General features: G+C 42.6%; 2 protein-coding genes across 6 annotated transcripts in view; both read right to left on the bottom strand.

The window, feature by feature from the left end:
- The window catches only part of rerea (arginine-glutamic acid dipeptide (RE) repeats a), a 122,763-nt gene extending 109,897 nt beyond the window's left edge, over positions 1 to 12,866 (bottom strand). For all 3 annotated transcript variants that reach the window (XM_027288376.1, XM_027288375.1, XM_027288377.1), the window contains exon 1: positions 12,534 to 12,866. The gene's annotated coding sequence lies outside the window, so the exon portion shown is untranslated. The remainder of the gene's footprint in view (positions 1 to 12,533) is intronic.
- A 2,714-nt stretch (positions 12,867 to 15,580) lies between these two features.
- Positions 15,581 to 24,912, bottom strand: eno1a (enolase 1a, (alpha)). 3 transcript variants are annotated; one of them, XM_010740953.3, is made up of 12 exons: positions 24,788 to 24,912; positions 22,247 to 22,341; positions 20,236 to 20,331; positions 20,039 to 20,097; positions 19,184 to 19,253; positions 18,658 to 18,791; positions 18,276 to 18,498; positions 17,284 to 17,481; positions 16,573 to 16,774; positions 16,372 to 16,480; positions 16,199 to 16,257; positions 15,581 to 16,084 (listed from the first exon to the last, which is right to left on the bottom strand). In XM_010740953.3, exons 2-12 carry the CDS (start codon positions 22,329 to 22,331, stop codon positions 16,021 to 16,023), a joined length of 1,299 nt encoding a protein of 432 aa, XP_010739255.1. In that variant the 5' UTR covers positions 22,332 to 22,341; positions 24,788 to 24,912; the 3' UTR covers positions 15,581 to 16,020. The 3 variants fall into 3 exon arrangements, with proteins under 3 accessions (XP_010739255.1, XP_010739239.1, XP_010739246.1); XM_010740937.3 differs by lacking the exon at positions 20,039 to 20,097 and adding an exon at positions 19,691 to 19,749; XM_010740944.3 differs by lacking the exons at positions 20,039 to 20,097; positions 24,788 to 24,912 and adding exons at positions 19,691 to 19,749; positions 22,434 to 22,457.
- Between the last annotated feature and the right edge of the window lie 1,196 nt (positions 24,913 to 26,108).

Here is a 26,108-nt window from a genome sequence, read left to right as displayed (position 1 = left end):
TCCTCACTTGTCTCTCACTCTCTCCTTTATTCAACACCACACAGACTCCTAAAAGCGCCAGCTTGTCAGAGTGACAGATGCAGACACGACCACTGACCTAAATCACTCTTTTCCAGCATATTAACCCCTGTGTCCCTACACTTTTTGTTTTTTTTTTACACAAAACTCAAAACACCAACGCAGGGAATACCACTCCAATGAAATCCTCACCACACACTGCACAATGAGAATGACCCAAAAACCCCACCCTGTGGTATTATCACCCTCCTCCCTGAATGAAGACTATTCTTGAAATGCCTAAACAGGAGAGAAGGGAAAAAAAAAAAATCACACCGTCAGGCTAAATAAATCACCGTCTGCTGTTCCTAGAGGGACTTTTTCCTATCCGGCATAGCGACAAAAAAGAAAAAAAAATGTTGCGTGAAGAGATGGTTGCAAAAAAAAACAAACATTTTTGTTCACCTTGGAGCCAACATGTAAAGGATCAATAATACTTTAATTACTGTAGACCATGTTTATGAAATGCAATAATCATTCATTAAAGATGCAGACAGCGGCAAGCAGGCGGCCGACCGGGCGTCAAGGCTGCGTGCGAGGGTAGGAGAAGGGAGGGGAGGGGAGGACTGGCGTAAATGATTCATGGTTTGATATCTCTCCTGTATAATGGGCTCCTCCGGGGAGCTGCTGGGGCTCCACTGCAGCGACTGACTGACTGCCTGGCTGGATGGCTGGATGGCTGCCTGGCTCGCTCTGACTCTGCCCAGGCTGCTTTCTGCCACCGCTGCCTGCTGCCCAAGATTAAAAAGGCTTGCTTACCATGAAAAGACGCTCAGTGAAAACAGAAGAGCGGGAACATACACACATAAAAAGGGGGAAGTGACTTGATTCAATATCATCTTGACAAAGTATCTGGGGGCACACAGCAGAGGAGGGGGGGAGACAAGAAAATATCAGAAAACACTGGCTGCACAGATACTGGGGATACTTGTAACATCTAATGGGAATATTTCTAAAGCCGTCTTCCTTCACCAGCCTATCACCCTTTCCCACCCCCAACCGGTGCCTCCCCCTCACCCGTGGAAAGAGAGAGAGAGAGAGGAGGGGGGGAAAAAAATGAAGAAATTAAGGTTGTAACGTGTTGGGCTAATCATAACATAGACAGTTTAGTGCCATCTCGCATAATTAAATGCTTTGCACTAACCACCTAATGCATACTAATTTGGAACAATCCACTCCTGGAGTTGGCAGACCATGAAGCTCCCTGCAAAGGAGGTGCTCGTTTCCCCTCTCTGCATGTGCGTGTGTGTGAGAGAGAAAGAGAGACACACACTCACTGATTTGCAGAGGAGTAAGGTGCTAAAGGTCAGGCCGTGGACTTGAAAGAAAAGGTCAAGCATTATTACAACATGACTAAATAAACAGGCTGCGCACAGCCCCCGGCACGGCCGCTGTGGATGCTGGAAGTGTCTACCTACACGCCGTAGTACCTGCCTGTCTGGCTGGCTGGTTGGGATTCAGTTTCATCCCTTGTCTTTATCCACATATCCCTCCAGCTCTAAGACAGCTGACATGAGGACTGTCATATCCTGCCTAGATTCTTATCCCCTTGCTGGCTTTATTGCTCTCTTCCTCCTGAGTCACAAACACACATACACACATACACACACACACAAAGCACACAAAGCAGGGGAGAGAGAGAGAGGGAAGCAGGGCTGCTGGAGCGTGCTTTAAAGCACATTAATATTAATTGCAGCACTAGCTGGAGTGATAACACAGACAAGATGCCCCTGTGAGAGAGAGCCGGGCGCAGGCAGCCCCTGCTTTTTGTTAGCAGCTCTACTCATCTGTTGGATGGCCATAGTGAGACGGCAGAATGATGAGCATTTCATCTTTGAATCCCTTGTTATATATTAGAGGGGGCCTACCCTCGCCGGTGAGGGGAATTTGTGTTTTGCGAGCAGTTACTGTGTGTGGGTGTGCATGAGCGTGGGCGTGCGCGGAGTGATAAAAAACTAGGCAAGATGAATTATTAGGCTAGTGGCTACATCAACAGCGGTAGAAATGTGCTTCAAATAACACAGAGTGCTTAAGCGATCCTGCTTTTATCTCCCCTACTACTCTTGGCTTGGCTACCTTTTATGTCCTCCACACTGAACTCAATATTCTGTGAGCAATGAGCTCTGCTAAAGATGTAAATACTCCGCTGTCCTGGGGAGAGAACCGGCTCTTTCAGCACAGTGGAGTAAAAAATACAAATCGAGTTGAAGCCCATCTCTACCTCTAAGCTTCTTTCTCCCCCTGTAGGACTAGCAGGCATCAACAGATGACAGCTATATCTCCACAGTCCTCCATTTTTACCTCACCCTATCTTCTTTCTTGCCTCACAGTAGTCGTGGGTTTTCGCTGTATGGTTTTGTGCTCCTTTTCCAATTTCCCCCAAGGCTCATCAATGCCCCATTACCAAGTCAAATCAGGTGGTGCTGCAGAGATTTGCAAAGAAACATGGCTGCAAGCAGACACACACACACACACATTAAGGGATTCATTCAAGGAGCCTGGGAGGTTTTCCACCAGCAGCTCCACAGGATCAGGAATAGGGCGAGGAGGTGAACGGAGGAGAAATCACTGCTGGCTAAATGCTTGTGAGTGGTTTATGGCTCAGAGGGGGCAGAAAGGCAGACAAAGATGTGGTAATGCATCTCTGTGACACTCACTTGAAGCGTCCGACCAGATTGTAATCTCCCGGGCCCAGCAGTCACACATTATTGTTTCTCATTTCACGTGTCACAAGCAATTAAAACGCGCCTGTCGATTCCCGTGCCCCACGAGCTCCCTCACTCTCCATTTGCTTACAAACAAAATGCACACAAATCTAAAAATAAAAAAAATCCACTCATGCGACCTCCGTCCTTCCCCGCTATGCAACCACACGTACGCTCAAATTCCTGAGCTAAATTCCCAGAGAGCTTCACATGCATCGCTCACTTTCATCGTGTTTATCTCCCTGCAACAGCGAATATAAGGTGGACAAGCCCTGTGTAATGTAAACAGCTATGTTAGTAAGGTGGCAGAGAAGCATAAAGAGACAGAGAGAGAAAAAAGAGAAATGGGGGGGTGAAGACGTCATGTCCTTTTAGTTTTCTACGCCTGTTGTCATCCTCTTCATAGCAGCAGCTGCACAGGCAAGACAAAAAAAAAACTCTGGGGAAAAGTCAGGCAGAGGGAAAGAGGGAAAAAAAGAAATAAAAGCAGCATTGCGCACTGTTTTATGTAGAGATTTTCACAAGCCTGTCGTTGATTACAGGAAAAAGGCTCAGTGCTAAATACAGAGGGAAACAGGGAGAAGAAAGGGAGGACTGCTGGTTCTCCAAAGAGGGATCTCTGAGGGCTGCCAAAGGTGGTGGTGAATCTCTTCCCTGTGACAAAGCTGTCGCACCGAGGAGTGAAATTTAAACTCCTGCTGTCAGGGGAATTTTCTGGCTTTTATTACACAGAGCACATGTGTCTATGCACTTGCGCGTGCGTCTATCCGCGCGCACGAGCCAAGCGCCACCTTTTCTCTACTTTACTACGTTCGGTGTTTGCAGCGAGCGTTGGATTTGTGCCGAGCGGATCATTCGCTTTGTGCCAGGAATAAAAAAGGGAAAGGGGGTTCTCCTCGCGCTCACAATCATGAAATCTGCACACAAACAAAACATCCCCGACCTCGATGAGAGATTCGTGCAACGGTGCCGCACCACCTTTGCTGCCAATCGCGTTCTACAGATTCTTGTAGTTGGACTTTGTAGCAGTAGCTCTTGATCAAGTCGTCATCAGTACCACCCCACCCCCAATGTAGGAGCTCTCTGAGGGATAGACTGGAATAGGCTGATCTATACAGAGAACTAGGCCTCAGCAATGCCATGCCAAATAGCATTTTCTTCATTTGAGAAGTGGTGAAATGGGAAGAGGAGGAGGAGGAGGATTTGGCCTCCTAGTGCGCTGCTATGCCCCAGCTCAGCTAAGTGACAGTGAATCCTACAGTGAGTCGATTTGCTGCTTTTGAGTGCCTGGAAACTTGTCTGGCAGAGTGCTCACAGGGGAGAAAGATAGATGGGAGAACGGGGGGGACGGAGCCTCACCTCTCGCTGTCTCCTATTTGTCCGGTCATCCCTGGAGGCTTTTGGGGGCTGCTTGGTACAACAAAGAGGGGTTGAGGCGACAGAGAAAGAGCTTCGCGGCCATCCACAGACAAAGCGAAAGCAGAAAAGGACAAGTTTACAGGTAAATAGTGAGAGGCAGCTGGCTGGGAGCTGAGGCAAGCTCAGGTTTCAAACAATCAATCATCGCTCACTCCTCAAGAGCAACAAAGCTGTGGCTTATAGCACAACATTCACTTCGCGTAAAATATCTTCTTTTGTGTTGTGTTGAAGCTACTTTACTTTACAGGCCTATAAATTCTAAGAGCTTTGGTTAACACCAACGCAGTAATACATAGTGGTGTACGAATGTGATGTTCAAAGACTTGGCTGCTTGTGCTGCTGCACAGACACACGCACAAACAAATATCAAGTGTGCGAAGCTTTAACCTCACTTTCAACTCCAAACAAATGATCACACACATTGCTGTTTGAATATGAGCGGCTGACGACAGGAGCAATTTAGCACATTGCCGATTTCAAAAAAGGAGCACTTGGAAGATGACACAGGAAGACAACTTTATTGCCGTCTTAAAGAGGATCTATGAAATCAATGCTGAAGGGATCAATGCCGTCTCTGCCGCTTTCTCGCAGCACTTTACATAAGCAGCAATAACCATCACACAGAGGCCATTGTCTAGCTCACCGCTTTCCTGTGCAGGACTCCCAGACACCTCCAGGCAAAAAAAAAAAAAAAAAAAAAAAACTTTCTCGCAGCACTTTACATAAGCAGCAATAACCATCACACAGAGGCCATTGTCTAGCTCACCGCTTTCCTGTGCAGGACTCCCAGACACCTCCAGGCAAAAAAAAAAAAAAAAAAAAAAAAAAAAAAAGCTTCTCTCACTCCATCAGTGCAACAGTCACATCCACAACTTCACACACAAGGATGGAGGCGGAGGAGGTAGAGAAGGAAAGAGAGAAGCTGAGAGGGGGAGAAAATACCTCAGGCAAGCCAGAACCAGAGAGAGAGGGCTGGAAGGAAGGATGAGAGGGAGAGAGAGAGAGAGAGAGAGAGAGAGAGAGAGGTTGCGGGCGGCTAGCAGAGCGTCTTCATTAGAGTATAGCAGCTAGCTCTGGCACCGACTAGCCGAGCACTGTAGTAAGAGCTGCTCGTCCTCTCAGTTAATTAGGATTTCTGCTGCTTCATTTTGGGGCGAGGGACAGGATGTTGGAGGCTTGATTGCCTTTTATTTCCCAGCCTAACAGCTCGGCTGCCTGTGCCGCTTTATTAACAAGAGATCTTGCAGATTTACAGCTCCGCAGCAAACATCAATTTCAATAATTACAAGAAAACTGTTAGCAGGGACACAATGAAACACAACCCCCCCCTCTTCCTCTCTCTCTCTCTCTCTCTCTGTCTCTCCACCATCACTACTCCAACGCTCCTCCCCTCCACCTCCTCCTCCTTCACTAGATCTAATTTCCATAGATGTGCCCTTTTCATGATTGCATATTATAAACACGTTAAAACACACACTGATTTGCCTCAGTCGCACTTAGCACTTCAAACACTCTACAACCAATCCCTTGGCCTGAAGGGCAAAGCAAATACTGTGAATGTCACATTTACATTCAAAGATTCAAACCTCAGCATTTGTGTTGTCATAAAACAAAAAAAACGGATGAAAGACGATTTCTCTGCGGAGCAATTACAGCTGGCCACATCACACTGCTACGGAACGTCGGCATCTGAAAATCATCATGTGATTTCATGGGATAAAACATCTTTGGAGATGTATAGGATCACAGGAACTTATCTTTACACCCTGGCATTATGCCTACAATTCGATTTTACCAGTTGACAAAGTGCGTGTGTTAGACTTGGTCTCAAACAACGGCTACAATTGGGAAAAGAAATAATAGAAATCATACTTTGAAGGATTCAGAACAGAGAACCACCGATTTCATTTGAATAAAATCAATAATTGTGTTGACTTGCAGTGTATTGCCTTCCTGTCTTCTCATCTTGCTTGCTAATGTTTCTTTCATGAGCCAGCCCACTGCTGGTGACATTATAGCTACAGCTACTTCCACAAGTCCCCGATGGATCGGGTTGAAAATGGTTGGCGTAAAACACAATTAGTACGGTCCATATGGCTGCTAGTGGAGGAGGAGCAGGAGAGATCCCATGTGGTCCTTATAGAGGCCCGCTCTTTTGTTACCTTAAAGATCAAACTGTTGTCATAATAATGGGGCCATTTCAATTCTGCCGCATATTTATTTTGGTTTGTAATGCGGCGCTCCTTCAACAGATTCTCGCGTGGTGGAATGACTCTTGGCAAATAAATTGATCAACCCTGGCGGATAGTCTAATCAATAGCTCCTTCATCATGATTAATGGCTTATATTGGATAATGGGGAAATTTAATGTGAGGGGAGCGTTACTTCCTCATTTCAGCGCTCAGTCCTATCGATTGGTTATAACCCCCCTTTTTGACCAATGGAATGCGCTGATAAGAGAGCAATGTGTTCGACCTATGTAAACTGAGCACAGAGAAAATGATTTACTGTGCTTTGGGCGCGACTCATTCACTGATAGCTCTGTATGCCCTGCCTGACAAGCATTTTCTTGCCTGAGAAACGCAGACACCTTTTACTGAGTAGAAGCGAACAACAACAGCTTGAGGCAACAGATTTATTACAAATTGATCTATTAGATAGCACTGCTGTGCTTCGCTGTTTTCTCTCCCTCTCTCTCCCTCCCTCTCTCTCTCTGACAGCCTTCCCCTGATGGTAGCTAGAGTGTATCAGAGTTGAAGTGCTACAGTGGCAAATCTAAACCCAATCCTCAGAACTCATTTTCTCTGTGCCGGCTGCTGGAACTGGGGGTACAGAGACAAGATGTCCATCCTTAAACCTATAGTCGATCCAGCCCTAAGTCCCGGCATCTAAACTGAAGGCTCAGCAGGCTCAATAGGTATGCCTAACCTGCAAGGGCGAGCAAGGACACAGTTTACCAGCGGCACCTTGTGAACGGGAGAGTGGAGAGTGCGCACAATGTCACCGGAGGTCATTTCCTTATGGCTGCATGAACCCTGAGCTCACCACTGGCTTGCGTGCAGTCTTCATTAAAACATCAGTCAGAGGTCTGGGGGGGGGGCTGCTGCAGCAGCTCTGCAAGCAAAAAAAAAACTGTGGCTCATGTGCACGGTCACAACATCAGTGCAATGCCTGTGTTAGTCACAGAGGCCACAGCGAACAACGAACACATTGTAAAAAAAAAAAAAAAGAGATAAATGTGTGATTTGTCTTATCTACAGTGTTGGAAATCAATGTCCTGCATATCCAATGGTGTACAGAGAGAAACATAACATAACAAGCCATTACAGCCACGTTAATTAATGACAAAGACATATGTCTGGACGATACACAGCTGTTATTGACACATCCCTCTATAAAACAATCAATTAAATCCACAGCATCGTTTAGACTTGCTCATCAAGGTGGCTCTCTGATAATTATAACAAAGTGACACGTTAATGACTGTCAGGAAATATGGCGGATCTTTACACTTCAACATTTTTATCCCAGATATCACCCGACGAAGCTCAGCCTGAAACGCGGGTCTATTATTAGCCACGCTAATGAATGAAAGCTCAGGCTTAATATGACTGTGGTCCAATACGTCGATGGAAACCTTAACCGGTACAAGCAGGAGCAGAATATGACATGGTCCCTTATGGTTAAGGTTCAGCTAACAGAGCAGAGAGCAGGTTATGTAGCATATTAAATATTATCTGTGCTGATATATACAGCCGTCAATAGTAACAATAAGCGCTGATAGAAAACTGCACAGACTCTATTGTGCTCCTTTTCTTTAATCACCTCCATCTTTCATCTGTGCTACAGGAGGAAAAGAGAACACGCACACACACAAAGAAAGAAAGGCTATTGGCTTCCGGATGGAGTAAATGTGTGTGTCGTTGGAAAAAAAAAAAAAAGGGCAGTGTCTGAAGATGTGAAATATTCTAGGGTGAGTGTATATGTCTATATAAACATCTTCAGGCAGGCAGCTGCAGGGGGTGTGTGCAGTAAAACACTGGTATGCATTGTTTGTGTTTCTGCACCACTAGCGCCATGCCGTGTCATTACATGAGGCAATCTCTTACCTAATCAGCACTGACACACACACACACACACACATACACAGACACACACACAGCAGCAAGGCACTCCTCCTACTCCTCATCAAACCCCCCCACCCCCCCACCCTCATCCACCCTCTTGTCTCTTCCCTCTCCTCAGGGGCCAGCCAGCTGATCCTACACCATTTCATTTTGCTCTTTTACCGAGATGGCAAATGGCTGACTGTTATTTCTGAACACTTTCAATTCATGCTTTTTGGCACGATAATTGATTAAGTGCTATCATTATACGATCGCGCGTGTTTTAACTAATAATCAGTGAGCTATCTAACAATGTGGAATATTCCTAGATGTTGGAGATCAAAGAAGAAAAAAAAATCAGCTGTGTAGTCGCTATCGTCACAAATACTTTGTGCATTCGTTGTCATACGTTTGCTGTCGCTTCAGAAAAATGTAAGAGCCAAGCCTCAATTTCCAGTTTCCACACTCACTTTATTGTACAACCCCTCATCATGGACATAAATCACAGAAGACACTGAAATGTGGTGAGTTGCAACACTTTGCAGCCTCACAGCCTCAAAGCCACATGCAAAATTCAACAAGGCAAATATGGAGGGAACTTTTTGTGTGTGTGTGTGTGTGTGCTGTACCTAGGACCTGCCAAGAGGCTGGCAACAACACATAACACAATGTGTCTGATTAGTTAAGATGTGAGTCCACGCCAAGCAGCCCCCCGAATAAGACACAAGACTCCATTTGCAGGATGAAGAGTGAGGGCCGACTTCACCATGGCTGAGCTCACAGAAAAAGCAGATTTGATCACATCTTGTACATCAAATACCACCGGCGGTATGCAGCAAGACAGCTCACAATTGTTAACACGGATAGCGTTTGACGATGCTATCTCCTTGGCACAATTGTGGAGCTGCGGAGCTAGGCCTGAATCAAACAAAGATGAGATATGATGCAGCATGCTTGGATCTCCTCTTATGAGAGGTGAAGGGAAGCTGTCAAAAAAACACAAAACACATCCAGCATCTTGCCTCCTTTGACTTCCTGGGATAAGCCAGGAGGAGGTGGAGGTGGAGGGGGAGGAGGGAGGAGGGAGGGAGGGAGGGAAGTGTGCTTGCCTCATTTCTGCCAGTGTGCCCCGTGCGTGTCAGTCCAATATCTTAAAACAACACATGCAAGGCTTTGCTACAGCCAATTACCCAGCTCTTGGCACGGGAACTGAAAAACATCTTCGGAGAACAATAAAGAGAGCTTGGCTTGTTGTGCATGCTGTCAGTAAGTGCTGACAGATTGTTATTTTTAATGAATATACAGCACTTGAATGGCCCATCAAGAGGTCTTTGAGTGAACATTGCTCCTTTGTTCAGTGCATTAATTTTCTATGTAACAGCCAGATATCTTGCAATGAAATTGTTATCAAGCACTGTAAAGGAAAAGGCAGAATCAGTTTATCCACTTGCCTCCCTATTGTCCACTGTAGTGTGTCCTCTTTATAAAGTCACACACACACACATGTCTAAAGACGCTTGATTACACATCATCTTCTGTGTTGCTTCTCTCAAGCAGACGTTTCACTGCTCTCCTACCTCTCCTGGCAACATAATTTCATACCGTATGAGATCCCAGGGCAAAACTGTCTCGAACAAAACAATAAATCAGCCTAATCACCTTTATCTGAAACAATAGCCGCGGTGAAAGTAAAATGCCTCTTTCAGAATACAGGGCTAGCCACAGTGATGACAGGTTACGGGCAGCGTCTCGTACTGCAACAGAATGCCTCGGCATGCAGCTATGAAGTAGCTCTGAGACTATAATGGGGAATCATCTTTCATGACAATTCATGGTGAGGGAAAGATGCAGTGACAGCATCTAGGTTAAAAACAGCAAGACGCCATTCAAGCACAGCATGTAAACATTGAATTCCTGAGCATGTGTATTGACAAATCATCCAACAACAACACAAAAAAAAAAGGTGTCAGAGCACGGCGAAAAGGGATTTTCTTTAACATCGTCTGGCCTTCCATTCACCACATATTGCTCACACACTGCTGCTGCCATTACTCAAACGCACATTAGTCATTAAAAGGAAAATAGCAGGGTTATTACACTTCTCTTATCATTACTCTTCTGCTACTACTACAGCCACCCAGCTAGATTAACATTCGATGGACGGGGTGTGTCACTGGATATGTAATTTTACCCACTGCTGCTCTTCAGATCCCGTTTAAATTGAAACACTATAAAACACCCTGACCTCCTCTGACCCTTGAACTAACCAGATAATGTGGATTTAAAAATGACTTTACACATTTACACAAACAACACTGTGGATCGAATAAAATAAAAAGACAAATGTTCTTTTTTAAAACGGTTTTCTACATTATCCTCCAGGCTGGATTCTCATTGAACAACATTAAGGTGCTTTTCTGTCTCTTCTATGCATAAGTAGTAATCAACATATAGCCTGTAATGACAGAGCTCTGTAACCTAACCATGCAAATTCAAAGTCTAAGTGGTAGTTTAAATGTACTGGCAACAGGAAAAGACACCAAAACATCAGCAAGATGTATGGAGTTATAAAAAGGTGTATTAAGGTGCAGCTTTAATCACAACGGCGACGACTTTAATCTAAAGCCGACTGAGTTTATTTAACAGGTGTACATTTAAAAAGAAAGTAGCAGACTGTTCCTCACAAAACATTTCTGACCATATGGGTGTGTGCATTTATTTTTCTTACCTAACCCTCTGTCACTGAACCATAGAGTGTGTAAGAGACATTACAGGCATACGTGATGTGTATATGAACTTTGTTTTTCAGTTCAGCGGCCTCTCTACAGAGCTGTGTCAACAGGAGATAGATAGCAGTAGTGGTTGTTAGGCTGATTAAATGTCGGGTTGTTTGCGGTCATTAAACATAATACGGTGCCGAGCTGTGTTTTACAATACAGCGCTGCGAGGACGTCAGAAAATTCATGAAACATTTCCATCTACGCTGCCTAATACTGTGGCATTTTGACAAGTAAAGAAACACAGGCTTTGTTGTCAACATTAATTTAAATTCTTAAGGTCGGCCGAAAATAGTTTGACATTTTACGGCGTAAAACAAATGTTTCTCACTGTTTTGATCATGATGTATATTTATTAGTGCAGAACTGTGTAAGGCACAAAAAAAAGTGAATAAAGTCAGGAGTGAGTCATAAGAGCTCAATAAAAAAAAGTCACAAGCTTTTAATGGCTCTGTCTTTCTGTGTTAAAGATATTCGAATGAATAGAAACCATCTTTGTTTTTGTTTTTTTTATAGATGGTTCATACAGATGAATGATTTCTGTAGCCAAAGAATGTCAGTCATTTTTATTTTGTCTACTATAAACTTACAAATCATAACTTAGACTAGTGTAAAAAAAAAAAAAATCCCACTTCACCCAGCAACTAGCCCTATTCTTGTACCTTATGTAACAACTACTACTCAAATGTTTTGAACTCCTCAGCCAGCCTTTTAATGCCAATCCTGCTGCTTCTTATTTGTTGACAAATGTCTCCAATGGAGATTTCACACGCCTTTTGCAGCTTTGTTTTAAAAAAAGAAAAACAGCCAACACGAGGGTGCTGTTATCCAGTGTTACATCTGTTTAAAACAAGCTCGTCAGTGACCACAAACTGAGTGCTGGGTGACAATATTTGAGCCAAAAGTCAAAAGCAGACAAAGACAAGCAAGTTAGCATCGCCAGCTAACGTTTCCATGAGCTAATGACAATAGCTCAATGGGCTCAGGCTACTCCCCGGAACAGAGAGCACCACACTGGGTGATTCAAAATGAAAAGCCGCCTGTTGTTGGGCACTGCGAGGTTGTGTTCACGCCAAAACAGCAAAGCGTCTAATAAAAAAATGAAGCCATGTGGTTTGTATTGCATGTGCTCTGTGCTAACCGGTGTCAACGAGCTTGTTTGTATCCAGACATTACACTGCTCCTGGCTGGCTTTCCCCCAATCAGTGCTAGTCACTGGCGCTAGCCGCTAACCATGAACTATGATGGTGAGCAGCAACAGTGAGAGGGGCAAACAAGTCTACCAGCTAACGAGCTAGCTCAGGCTAATAGGCAAATTAGCCAGAGAGCTAGCGAGCAAAGGGGGGGGTGTACGTTAACAGACCAAACGTTTCCAAACTACCCCCTTCATATTTGTCATTTTCCTCCTCCGTTTGCTCATGAACGTCAAAAGGCAAAGAAGACGGCCGGTTGAAGCTCACAGCACTTACCTTAGAGAGCTTGATCTACAACATCTGTGATTTGTTTGATGAGAGACTGCAACAACAAACAATAGCAGCAGCAGCAGCAGCTTCAGCAGCAGCAGCAGCAGCAGCGGGGGCAATTAGCCAACGTTAGTTAGCCAAGTGTCGCCACTACACAGTACAGCACAGCAGCTGCAGTGCCACCTGTATATCTTCTCTTATGGAGCTATAACGGAGCGAGCCACGTTTGATGTAATGTTGTCATAAATGATGGACTTGAGAATAAAAGAGGGAGTAATCGTTTGCCGAAATGCTGTAGACTAGTGTGTGTGAGGGGCACTCAGCATGACAGCATCCTTCTTCATCTTGGGGTGAGAACAGTTGGGGGGTTCTCAAAGTTCAACCGGTAAAATATCGTCACCCACTGGCCAAAACTGGGAACATCCACCGAGAGAGAGAGAGGAGTGTGTGTGTGTGTGTGTGTGTGTGTGTGTGTGTGTGTGTGTGTGTGTGTGTGAGAGAGAGAGAGAGAGAGAGAGAGTCCTCTGGGTGTCTTCTCTGTAACAACACTAGGTCTATCTTCATCCTTATAAACCTGTGATACTGCCAGACTATATTGGGACTGTCACCGAGCCCAGCAGAATAGAATATGATAGAATATCACAGAATTGAATAGAAAAGAATAGAGTAACTCTTGGGAGATGTGAGGAAACTGCAGCTTTGAATACACAGTACATAAAATGCATTTTTTTTTAAAAACAACATAAGGTGTCTTGTAAAAGAAGAAAAACTGAATTAGATGAATCAGAATCAAGTTTATTGCCATGTAGGTTTTCACATACCAGGAATTTTTACTTGCTGTTATTGGTGCATAACGAACATTAAGTAAGAAAGATAACAAAGATGCAATTAAGTTTTAAAAACATATAAAGAATATAAATATATATACAATATGTTCTAAAATGAAAAGAGCATTTGTGCAGAAATATACAAAGTATACACAAGGTAATGTGCAAATGCAGAATGTTTAAAATGTGCAAGATATTAATTAAAATGAGGTAGTCCAATAAATATCCAATAAAAGGGTGTGTGGTAATGTAATGCATAGTCTGTGTGTCCTGGGTAAGTGGATGGTGAGGGTCAGTGTCAGAAGAAAACAATATGACGAAATGTAACAATATTTTGTCACAGCATGGAAAAGACTAAAAATAGATAACTAGACCATAACTAGTTACACAACAGCTTACAGTACAGAAAAAAGTTTATTTTCGTTTCAAAAAGACGCTTTCCCAAATTCATCTACTACAACTAAAATATCAGTAAAGAGACAGAAGATTGATGTCACTGATGAAAGCTCAGCCTGCTTGGACCTCTATACAGGATATCATATTTTATAATATTACAACTTTTTCATGCAATGTTTCAATGCCATTCTCAGAATCTCTGAATAGTACAGTATACTGTAAAATAACAACATCATTAGAAAAGAATAATATGACAGTAGAATATAATAGAGTTGGGAGATTTGAATAAACTGCAGTATTTAATGCACTGTAAATAAAACAGTATACATGTATGTTATATATATAAGGGTCCAAAAATCAGTTTATATAAATATAAATGGTAATTATAAGCAGAAACAGTATGAGGTGTTGCGTCCTGCGCATGCGCAGTGTGTATCTTGGGTTTGACACTTTGATCTGTACGTTTTGAATTCTTACTGTTTGTGCTGTTGTGGTTCATGTTGGCTCACTGGAAACTCTCTGCTGCAATAAATGCCACTGAACCTTCATTAGTATCATTGTAAACACCTGTTGATCAAACTCGCTGCTGTTAAAAAGGTCTAATAGTTCTTCCATTAAACTAAGAGACAGTTAACACTCGTAATAAAATACACAATCTTTTTCGCGACTGAAGAATTTGTTATTTTTATACAGGAAATAAAGACAAATTGTATTGTTTATTGTATTTAAATGCTTTATTATTATAACTTTTTTCATCTGTTACGTCAAGGCTTTATTTCAGCACCAGGGTTTGTCTTTAGTATGGCTCTTTACGAATAAGTAGTAAGTTTCCAATTCCACTTTTATTGGCTTTATCGTTTTATTGCTACATCTACAGGAAATTTAACGCAAATAATAATAAAACCTCCAATGTCACTGTGGCTGGCGTCAAAACGTTTTGGTGGAGTATGTACTGCAGAAACATGGCCACAGGATGGCGCAGCTCTCAAAGAAAAGACATGAAGCATTGCTGTCTCAAAAAAAACCAAAACATGTATTTTAAGCTATAATAGTAACAACTGTGCTATCAACTTACAAGTCACCTAGATTTGCTCTCTTATTGTTTTAAACTTAAGAACATCATTGTTAGTCCGTTTAAGTGTGAAGAAGACGTGTTGCTAAATTAAACCTGCAGCTGCTGATAGCCACAGGATGTTTATAGATGTTTAGAATATATGTTTGGTAGTTTCTTTGTACCGGTGATTTGTAATACATCTCCTTGGTGACGGCTAAACAATGGAGGTAGGTTCAGGCAGGGCTCACACAAAGTGAATTGGTCTGGCATAGACCCAGCTGGCAATCCCCCCAGGTACCATACAACTGGTGAATAGACCCTCATTTATCTTGGCAAGGCTCAGTACAAAAAGAGCTTGCATAGAGCTTCTGGATTCTTTTACCCAGGGGGACAGAAATGGCATCCCAGTGCACTCAGCTCATATTTCTGCCTCTCGGTGGCACTCAGATTACATCAAACAGTTCTCCCAGACTGGAGCAGTTACTGAGGAGGATCTTTACTGCAAATACTCACTTTATCTGCAAGAAAGCCATGAACTATAAATGATTTGTGCCTATAACCTTGTTTAACTTGAATTATTATAGGCTAAAAGAAGCAGTAGTATTAAACTGGATATTTTAAAAATATTAAAAGTTTCCTCTTTAATTCCTCCCATGGGTCTCTCTTCATGGTTAAATTATGAAACCGTGAACTGATATGGAAATTGTAACATTAAATGATTAAAATACAGTTTTAGTCAGCGCTTGTACGCATGGATAAAAAGAAGTCACAAAACATTTCAAACTATATTGTTTATTACATATTTCTGCCAACGCTTACAGCAACACAAGACCTTGTCAGATGCGACACATTGCACATACAGTACTGTCACCACTGCTCGAGGCAGAGTCGTACTAAAGTTACAGTAGCTCAACAGGACCAAGAATCACTACAACTTACATGAAGCCAAATAAAATCTCTCACACAGTTACAGACATAAAAACGTAGGGACCAACACTATTCAGGAGCTAAAGCGTAGTTTGAGGGTGAGCTGAACTGTGGTTTACTAGGACGTACTGTAGCTTCTCCATGCCACAGACCACAAACTTGGACCTTGGATTTCAGCGTTGTTCTCTCGATCTTCTCTCCAAACAGGGCAGGCGACCTAGCGTGGCATTTATGTGTGGGGATTATTTATGAGCAATGAACACACAGAGGCCCAAGGAGCAAGACCAGCTCAGATGGGGTGCCTGAAGTTCTGGCCGGCAAAACGGGCCTTGTCGCCGAGCTCCTCTTCGATCCTGGGAGGGAGTGATGAGAGTTTGTTAAACTAAGGGGCGCTTAACACACAGCTCATACAGTTAAGCTTTTATTTAGCCATCAGAAATACGGTTATGTGTTTGGACTTGACTCACCTGAGCAGCTGGTTGTACTTGGCCAAACGCTCAGATCGGCAAGGTGCACCTGTCTTGATCTGGGAAAGGAATAAAGGCACATATTAGATCCAATCTGTAATGTAAAGGGGTACAGTTTGACTAGAGAACTCTAGACTATGCCACTGAACTTCAAAACAGAAATGAAAATGTACCTGTCCAGTGCAGAGACCGACCACCAGGTCAGCAATGAAGGTGTCCTCTGTCTCTCCAGAGCGATGGCTGACCATCACACCCCAGCCGTTGCTCTGGGCCATCTTGCAGCTAAAAGAAAAAGACACATACACTCCATGTTATTAAACATACATATGATAGGTTATATATTGTAATTGGCCTGCCTTGTTGCGGACACTCACGCCTGCAGGGACTCTGTGACAGAGCCAATCTGGTTGACTTTAAGGAGCAGGCAGTTGCAGGCCTTCTCGGCCACACCCTTGGAGATGCGTTTAGGGTTGGTAACTGTGAGGTCATCGCCCACCACCTGGATGCTGGTGCTGGCTGTGAAATTGGTCCACGCCTGCCAGTCATCCTGGTCAAAGGGATCCTCAATGGACACCACTATTAGGATAGGAAGTAGGATAGAGAGCAATGTTAGGGCCATAAATCCAACACATCAACACAGTTTAAGCAATGCAACAACCAACTTTATTGGCCACTTGGGGGCGATAAAAACAACCTGCTACTGCACTATGTTCACCAACTAGTTGCTAAATTTGTCAGTAGTGTTCAATGTTTTTTTGTTTTTTTTTCCCGCTGATAACAGCTGCCTGTTACAGCCAAAGACAATGCTTATGAGAGCAGTGAGAGTAAACCAAAACATTACAGCAGCACATGCACATATGTGCGCATCGGCTCACATCATAATGCATGCAGAGCTGCATCATGCAGACAGCTGCAACCACGCAGATGCAGAATGTATAACTTGTGTATGATCAATTAATTGGCAAAAATCTCGTCCAGTTATATACGAGTCTGACTTTCATACTTTAAATTTTTGTTGTTATACTCATCAGATCTCTACAGTATTTCAGAGCTGTAAATTGCAGAATATGTGTTAAAAAACCCACCGGGGTAATCTTTGACAAAGCTCCTGTAGAGGTCAGCCAGCTTGTCAGGGGAGATGTAGCGGCTGGGGTCGTCAGGTGACTTGAAGTCCAGGTCGTACTTGCCACCCTTGTAGAACTCAGATGCAGCCACGTCCATGCCAATAACAATCTTATCAGTGTAGCCGGCCTTGGCGATGGCATTCTTCAGCAGCTCCAGAGCTGCGACAAAAACAACATTATTAAGTAAAAATCTGACTGGAGAGGTTTCTTTATAAAAAAAATTTAAAAATCAAAACATCCACTTTTCATAAATGAGTCACCGCTTAAGACTCTGCTCCAGTGGGGCATTTGCCATATCAGCACCTAGGCCTGACACTGGAGTCAGAGGCTGGCAGTCAATGCATTCGGCACTAAGTTCAGGCCTTAATTTAGAAACCATATGTCAGCCCAAGAGTGACATGATAAGTTAAGTACTTCCATGGGAGGTCTAAGAATGTAATGCTTCAACACACTCCCCAGTGACTAGTTAAGGCGCACAGTAACAACGTTGGATGATCAACTCTTTCCTCGAAAAAATTTCTTAAAATAGAAATGTATTCAGCTCAGCGGTTCCTATTATTTTGCTTAAGGGAACACTTTTTCTCCGGACTTAGTGACATATTTTATGGATATTTCATATTGTATTCCATGCATAACAACGACAGATACATTTTCCTGTTATTCTTTGTAACTTTTAATACAATTCATTATGTTATCTATTTTTAAAATTAATTTAAATTCAGTGTCTTTACCTCCCTGACGCTTAGTGATTGTTGTAATAGCTGCTGAATGAAGGCTCTGTGAAAATAGCTTGTGTTCAGGTCTTCACTGTGCCCTTGTCCATTTTAAATAATAATCTAAACTCTAAAAATTACAATTTCATTTAGCATTCTTTACATTAATAACAACCCATGGAGCTGGATCACGACTCTGCTGACTCTTATTGTGAAACAGTGCTCATGGCTCCCTCTCACCTTCCTTGTTCTCCAGGATGTTAGGGGCGAATCCTCCCTCGTCTCCTACATTAGTGGCGTCCTTTCCATATTTCTCCTTGATGACATTCTTCAGGTTGTGGTAGACCTCAGCACCAATACGCATGGCTTCCTTGAAGCTGCTAGCTCCCACAGGCAGGATCATGAACTCCTGCATGGCGAGCTTGTTGCCTGCATGGGAGCCGCCGTTGATGACGTTGAAAGCCTGAAAGGGAGCAGAGAGGATTCACTTTCAGCCTAATGTAATCACGAAGAAACATAATGATTGCTTGGTCAAACATTATAGGTACATGTCTGCTAAGCCTATGAGCATTATGAGTCCCTATAAAGCCTTGGCCTTAGATAATTGCACTATCATGCTCACAGGGACAGGGAGGATGACTTCAGGGTTGCCAGCGAGGTCAGCGATGTGGCGGTAGAGGGGAACGCCCTTCTCTGCTGCACCAGCCTTGCACACAGCCAGGGAGACGCCGAGGATGGCATTAGCACCAAACTTAGCTGAGGAAGGGTAAACACAAATATTTAAATATGCATATTGTGCATAGACTCCATTTATGAAACAATACTGTCTTCGCTGAGTACTAGCGAGATGAAAATCAATACTGCATGACCTTTAAAAATACTTCACTCATTCACTCATTGACTACTCCCTATATAATAGACTCAGTAGTGAGGAGACAGTTGTGATTTCTGACACTCATCCATCACTTTATATTTGTAGATGTAATATTAATAAATAAATATAGAATTGTTGTTTTTAGTTTATTGTGCAAATGAAATATCGGACATATCCAGATACAACATACTTGAATTTAAGCTTGCAAAACTCTGCATTGATAGTGTCAATATTGACAGTTATAGTACAGTTTAGTAGTAAAATGGCTTCTTACACTTGTTTTCTGTGCCATCCATGTCCAGCATCAGCTTGTCGATCTTTGCCTGATCCACAACACTCAGATCCTGGATTAGACATAACATGAGATGTTACACTGTTCATTTGGAAACAAACAATTAACTATGAATATCTCCAGCTCGTTAGTCCAGAAGAACACACCCCAATAATGTTAGATTAATCACAGCATCTCAGAATTCTACAACTGAAGCTCTGCTAATGCAACAGTTTACAGAATATGTCATTTTAATAAATGCAAAGGTCTGAAAAACAATTAGGTACTATAAAATAAGGAACTGCTCAACTTATACAATGTCTTACCATGTTTTCAAAATCATACAGTTAGTTATTTGTAAACAGTCACTTCTGCTACCTAATGTTACTTAAGATTTTTGTGTAATCATTTTTAAGATAGAAAAATAATGAATTGTATAAAATGATCAAATTATTTGAGGCTTTTGACACTAGCACACAGTAATATTAGTCAAACAAGAAATGGTCCTACCTTGCTAACCAGTGCAGGTGCAATTGTTTTATTGATATTCTCAACAGCTTTTGAGACACCTGCAAGGGACAAGCAGACCATGACTGACCCAGACTGAGGAAGACCATGCAGAGCAGGCGAGACAGATGACCACAGAGCACCTCATCCAATATTATGTGGATGTTTTTGAGTATTTATGGGGGAGAGTATAATTTATCCATCTGTGATTGTGTTCTTTATTGTCGTTTTAGATCTGTGAACATCTGTTTGTGCCTGTCAAGGTTAGTTTCCAAAGGCAAATACATTCTTCATGCTGCGAAGCACACCGGTATGTAAAAGAGTCAGCCCGTTATTCCACACTTTATTTACCTGATTACACAATGCTGGGGCCAAGAATTCATTTATATATTTAACTGCTCTTTTGACTCCTGACAGGAGGAAGAACGATGGAGGAATCGGAAATGAAGAAGGAAGAAAGAAAATGTAGAGTAGTGTTGAAATGACATGAAAGATAACAAGAGGGAAAAAAAGGTTTTTGAGTGGGGGAGTTAATGAAGACGCCTTACCTTTGCCCATGTAGCGTGTTTTGTCATTGTCGCGGAGCTCCAGAGCCTCGTAGATGCCTGTGGAAGCACCGCTTGGCACAGCAGCTCTGAAAAGACCTTGGAGACACAGAGGACATTTTGCAAACGTCACTTTTTAAAAGTGCTGTGTCATGTCCAACTAGACGGAAAAATACGGAAGTTTGATGAATGCAGAAATGTATTTTTACCATGTGTTCTGATGTGATTACAATGTCATATGGATATAGCACAGAATCTGCACACAAACATGACTGCAGGATGGGCTGATTGGTATTCATGGAGCAACAGCAAGTAAAAAAAAAAAGGCACTGGTGGACATCCAATCAGCTAAAGGCATTTTCTCCCACAGTAATCACCATTCTGTCCAGAGAGAGAAACAAAGCATGTGTGGAGGAAGTTGTGCTGGCTTTGCGACAGAAGGCTGTGATGTAACAGGGGAGGACAGGCTGCCAACTGAGCATGTGCAGTGAATCTGAGGAAGGATGCCAAGCCACGCCTATATAAATACATAAAAGAGGAAGGCCATTTTGGATTCCCTTAAAAGAAGAGAAATTATCTATTCAATTTGCTCAGTGAACCGGTAGAGATGGTTTGAATCTGAGGGGATTTAAGGCTCAGGACAGGAGGACACTGCAATTGTCTGAGCCATGAGTTTGGGCTTAACAAATCATCTGCATCAAGACATCACCTGGCTGCAGCTGTGAGGTGCTGGCAGCCATCCATCAGACTAAAATGAGATGTAGTTCTATCACATTATATCTATCACTTATCTGGCCAAATGCATCAAATTTAATGGCTATATGGTCTTCAGAGACAATGCATCATCAAATTTACAAGTAGATATAGTTAAATACATTTTGATTTTGTGCTCACGAGAGGACAGAACAGTAGTGATGAGTGTAAATGTCTCTCTAGATTACCAGAGTTACTAACATTATATCATTCTCACAACAAGCACAGGCGGTTTTCTAATATGCCTGTGACTGAAAGGCAAGCTGGTTACGTAACACAGCAAAACACATTACTGTAACTATAACAGACGTGCTCTGACGGCAGCACACTCACTCTGGTCTTTGCAGTTAATGATGCCAAAACAGGCCGAGCTGACTTAAAAGGGAATGCTGTCAAAAACAGAATGAGGGTGCTGTTTACAGTAAATTAAAGCAACCATCTAAAGTAATAAAAAGACCACAGGGCTGTCCATTTCCAGCCAGTGTATGCAAGGTGGTGTAGGCCATTCCCCTCTCTTCCATGTCAATGGTCATTCAGGTTGCTTCATTAACATTCTCAGGACATGTTACTGGGTTGAGCTCTTCTTTTGTTTTAGCTCTTAGAGCAGAACGGCTTGCTAAAAAACTTGGGCCATTAGCTAAATGGATAAATTGATCTCAGCCATAAGCAGACTTGTCAGGCATTGCAGGGTTTAGATCCTTTATGCTCGGCAGCTTCATTATGTAACCCAGCACACAGTTACGTGAGGGAAGCTCGCTATAGATTTCATTCACGTGACATCTCTAAGTTACATGCGTTATCAAGAATTCAACTCAACTCGCAGGTTTGCTAGAGGCACCTCCTGTATGAGTTATCTGTGCTTCCAGACAGGAACTATTACAGTAACAGAGTGCTGTAGAGGCAGTGTGATATTACAGGAGCTATTTTCACACATCCATCATCTGATCTGATCCACTCTGGGCCTGGAGCCGCCCGCAATGTAGGGCAACAGAGAAGCCACACGGGCCTGACCATCCTTATTCACAACTAAATTTCACCTGCTTTCACCTTGAAAATGTTTTAAGATGATGTTCTTACTACAGCAACACACGCACACGAAATAATGACATGTTTTAAATGATGGCTGGATATTGTTCAAGCGAGCTGCAGAGGTTGAAGCAGCACTTAAGTTTTTTCTGTAGTTGTGCCATCCTTGACTACCATTTCTAAACCTATACAGTACATGAAATCAATCATATATATATATAAGCCCATACAGTACCTTTCTTGGTGTACAGGTCAACCTCCACAGTGGGGTTACCACGGGAGTCAAAAATCTCGCGAGCGTGGATCTTCAGGATAGACATGGTTCTGGATCTGCAGATGAAAAAACAGGAGAAGAAGCATCAGTATACCGCTGTTCCACAGGCGGAGTAGACAGACGGAGGTTACCCTGTGCTGTTACTTACTGAGTTAAACAGTGACTCGGCAAAAACCCTGAATGCTCAAGGACACAAGTTATTGAGTTTTGGAGACAGATTGACACACTGTCTAATATATTAGCTGTGCACACTACCAGCCAACTGATGTGGGCTGGTCAGGAGGGCAGATATTAGTCACAGGAGGGTGTGGCTTATGCAGCAAAAAAAAAAAATCAATTCAAAGTCCATTCAGTTTACTCAACATGTCTGATTACAGAGCAGCATTGCAACATGCTTGCAAAACTGACCTGAGTGCACTCTTGTCAAACAGTTAAGTAAGAACTCACTGATAACAACAGTCACTAGAAGTAACAACGACTTAGTCAATACATGTTTAGCTTCTTTTTGTTCAAGTTAAACTCACAGATATGGGTTAAAGGCCTGAGTAGTGGTCTAATCTCATGGAGCCTCTGTTATCTCTCCAAATTCCAGCAGTGGAGGTCAGAGAAGGTTTTGAACCAGAGAGTTGGGCCATGACGCCCGCTGCACTATTGATTCTCCTTTGTTTGATTTAACTTGCCCTGAATCCATGCCTGAACATGTTCATCTGCCAACTCTGAATGCATGAGTGAACTTTGAGTACAGTCTGCTAAGCTACAGTATGGGAAAACCAATGGAAAATGCTCTGTCCTTAAAAGTCTGTGTGGAAAGTTGACTTTAGCGACAGCCAGGAGGCAAAAATCACCCAAACACAAACAGACAGACCCTGTTCTTCAGCTAAATGGAAATATTTTACAGTTTAATGGGGGTGTGTATTGAACCTCAATACTTTTTATACCTACCCCAAATGTGTCCCTGGCACTGAGCATCGAGTACGGTCCAGTTAGCAAAATTTGAACTGAATGTCAGGTCAGATTTATATTTTGGTTTAGTTATTCTTTGATGCTGATCAGGCACTGATTTGAAATTTTAAAAAGAAATGATGCACTTTAGGTCATTTTATCATGGTAAAGTTCTTTTATTTTAACAACAGAAGGATCTGGCTTCTCTAAAAACGTGATTGTATGAAAAATATACTGAAAATATACTGACACCACACAACCTAAACTTCATCATCTCTACTGAACTGGTAAAAGAAACAAGAACATAAGCCCAAAACATATATATCACAGATTAAACAATTAGCCAAGTCGTTTTTTCAAGCAAACCCCCAACTTCCAGCAATTGTGAGGTTGCATTATCCTTATGCAATTACTCATCTTTTGTGACAATAACTGAATATTTTCGGCTGTCCAAACACAACTTCAAGACATTTTCGCATTGCGCATTTTTCATTATTTTCTGACTTTTTATAGATCAATCATTCAGTGATTCATGGAGAAACTAATTACCATATTAATAAATAATGAAAATAATGATTGGCTGCAGTCCTGATATACAGAGATATAAACTAAATCTCTGACACTACAGTAATTTTCCATCTCTGTCTTCCTTCCTCCTATTCTTTTCCTTCTTGCTGCCAGATCAGTGCAAACGTGGAGAGCAAGGAGGTAAACTGGCAGCACAAAATGGCACCCACAGATAAATAAATAATCATGGATTGATATCTGATATGTGTGCACGCATGTTAGTTTGGCCTAGTCCTCGGTTAGGCTACATTAGTGTCTGGCAACAAGCCATATCTGTGTTTAGATAATCAGTGCAATTCAATTTGTTTAAATAAATAAAAAAAAACACCTAGTAATAACTTACAATCTACTGAGTGAGCTGTTAAAAGCACATGTGTCCTCTGTGAGTGGAGAAATGACTGGTCACAAGTGAAGACTGAGTAATCTTCCTACACACAGTAATTTTCCTACAAACAGTGGACACACCCCCATGTCTGCTGCAAGCAACTGGTAGCTCACTGACTGTCTGAGCCAACATGTGTAGCCTGTGACGGTGTCTAACAAACCGTCACATCCTTTAAGCCTCTGAACAGAGAGACACACACACACATATGAAGCTTTTATCAAATGGAAAAGCCTGCTGGAAGTTGGACTTGCAACTTGACGCCCTTTTCCCACACAGTCTGCAGCTCTAAATGGAGTGACATCTCGCCAGCTGACGGCCTGGTTTAAAAATAGACGGTGGGCTACAAACTACTCCATCCTGTGAGCCTCAAACACGGAGCTAACAGCGTTTATAACGCCCTGTAATAAACAGGTAAAGTATGCGCCAACTCAAGGACAACACTTTGAGGTTACCGTCAAGGATGAAGGACACCATGGACATATTTTTAAAAGAGAAAACTACTTGATATTAACGTGCATTATTTTAGAAAACGCTCTTTACGTCTTAATATCGGCTGTCCTTGTATAATTATCCCTTTAAAAGCAGTAAAAGAAATGTGTTAAAGTTACCTTTCCGGCCTAACTGTGTGCAAGGACGGTGCTGTCTCTCTCTCGTGCGGGCAGGCAGAGAAGGCGCTCGTGACGCTTCGTACTGGTTGATAAGTGGACGGAATCAGGAAGGAACGTTCAGCGGAGCCTCGCCATTGGCTGAGCGCTGACTCACGAGGCAGACGAGTGCGAGTAGGGATGCACGTTCACCATCAGGAGTCAGACTGTGTGTGCGCATCTTTAATGACCACGATGAGGATGCGGATTTTTAAAAGCATCATTTAATATGAACACAACTCACACGGGGAGAACAGTAATGTTCTTTTAATTTTCAGGTGAATTATGGGAAGTGTAGTTTTTGCTGTGTGTGTGTGTGTGTGAGAGAGGATGAAATAGGCATTATGCGGAAATATGACGCACTGTGAGTACGTGCAGAGAAGCAGGCAGGATTCTCCGATGCGGTGGTTCCTCGTTGGTCACATGTCTTTTGCGGTCACGTTTTATGACTTTTTTTCCCCCCCTCCATCATGAGTTTCCCTTCATTTATTGCAGTGAAGAGGTGTGTGGTTTTCTGACAGCACCTAAAAGGCACCCATGTGGTGTGACTGCATGTGGTGCAGGTAGAAATATGTGTAGACGTCTAGTTTAAAAACATCAATGTGAACAACATGATTTTAATAGTTATAATCAACATGTGGTTAGGACCTCATCCAAATATATGACAAAATGTAAACCAATCCTCTAAAAACTTTTTTAACTATCACACTTTAAGCCTAAAACTAGACGAAAAGTCAGAGCTCACAGGGAATATTGTGTTAAAAGATGCTATGAATTTAGAGGTAGTTTGTTTGAACGTTCATTCATTTAAACTGGAGGAGGCTGATGTGTATTTTTTTCCCTTCAGAGTATGAAAATGTTCATGTGGAAGTTGCAGTAATGAATCGCAATATGATTGTATAGTGGGTTTCCCCTCATCCACACACACACAAATCTAACGTCTCATCATTACAAAACAGGGATTTTCATGCAGCTGCGCAGTGCAGTGAATGTAACATCCGTGGCAGCACACGCAGAGCTGCTGGAGCTACACTGTGATGAAAGCCTGCTGCAGTGACCTTGAGACTCTGTCGGTGTTAAATCCAACTGCGCCATCTGCTGCCCAGATGCTCTCCGTAAAGTGTTGTCCGCAGGAGGCAATATGTGCCTCCATCAACAACACTGAAGGGAGTTAATTGACAACACGAGGAGAAAAGAATTTATTGACTGAACAAAGGCTGGACTTGATTGGACTTGATTGACTAAGTATATTTATCCAAAAAAACAACAACAAAAAAAACATCTC

Source organism: Larimichthys crocea, chromosome XV (genome assembly GCF_000972845.2).
Source record: "Larimichthys crocea isolate SSNF chromosome XV, L_crocea_2.0, whole genome shotgun sequence".
In the NCBI taxonomy this organism is placed as follows: Eukaryota; Metazoa; Chordata; class Actinopteri; family Sciaenidae; genus Larimichthys; species Larimichthys crocea.
This window is presented reverse-complemented; position numbering and strand designations above follow the sequence as displayed.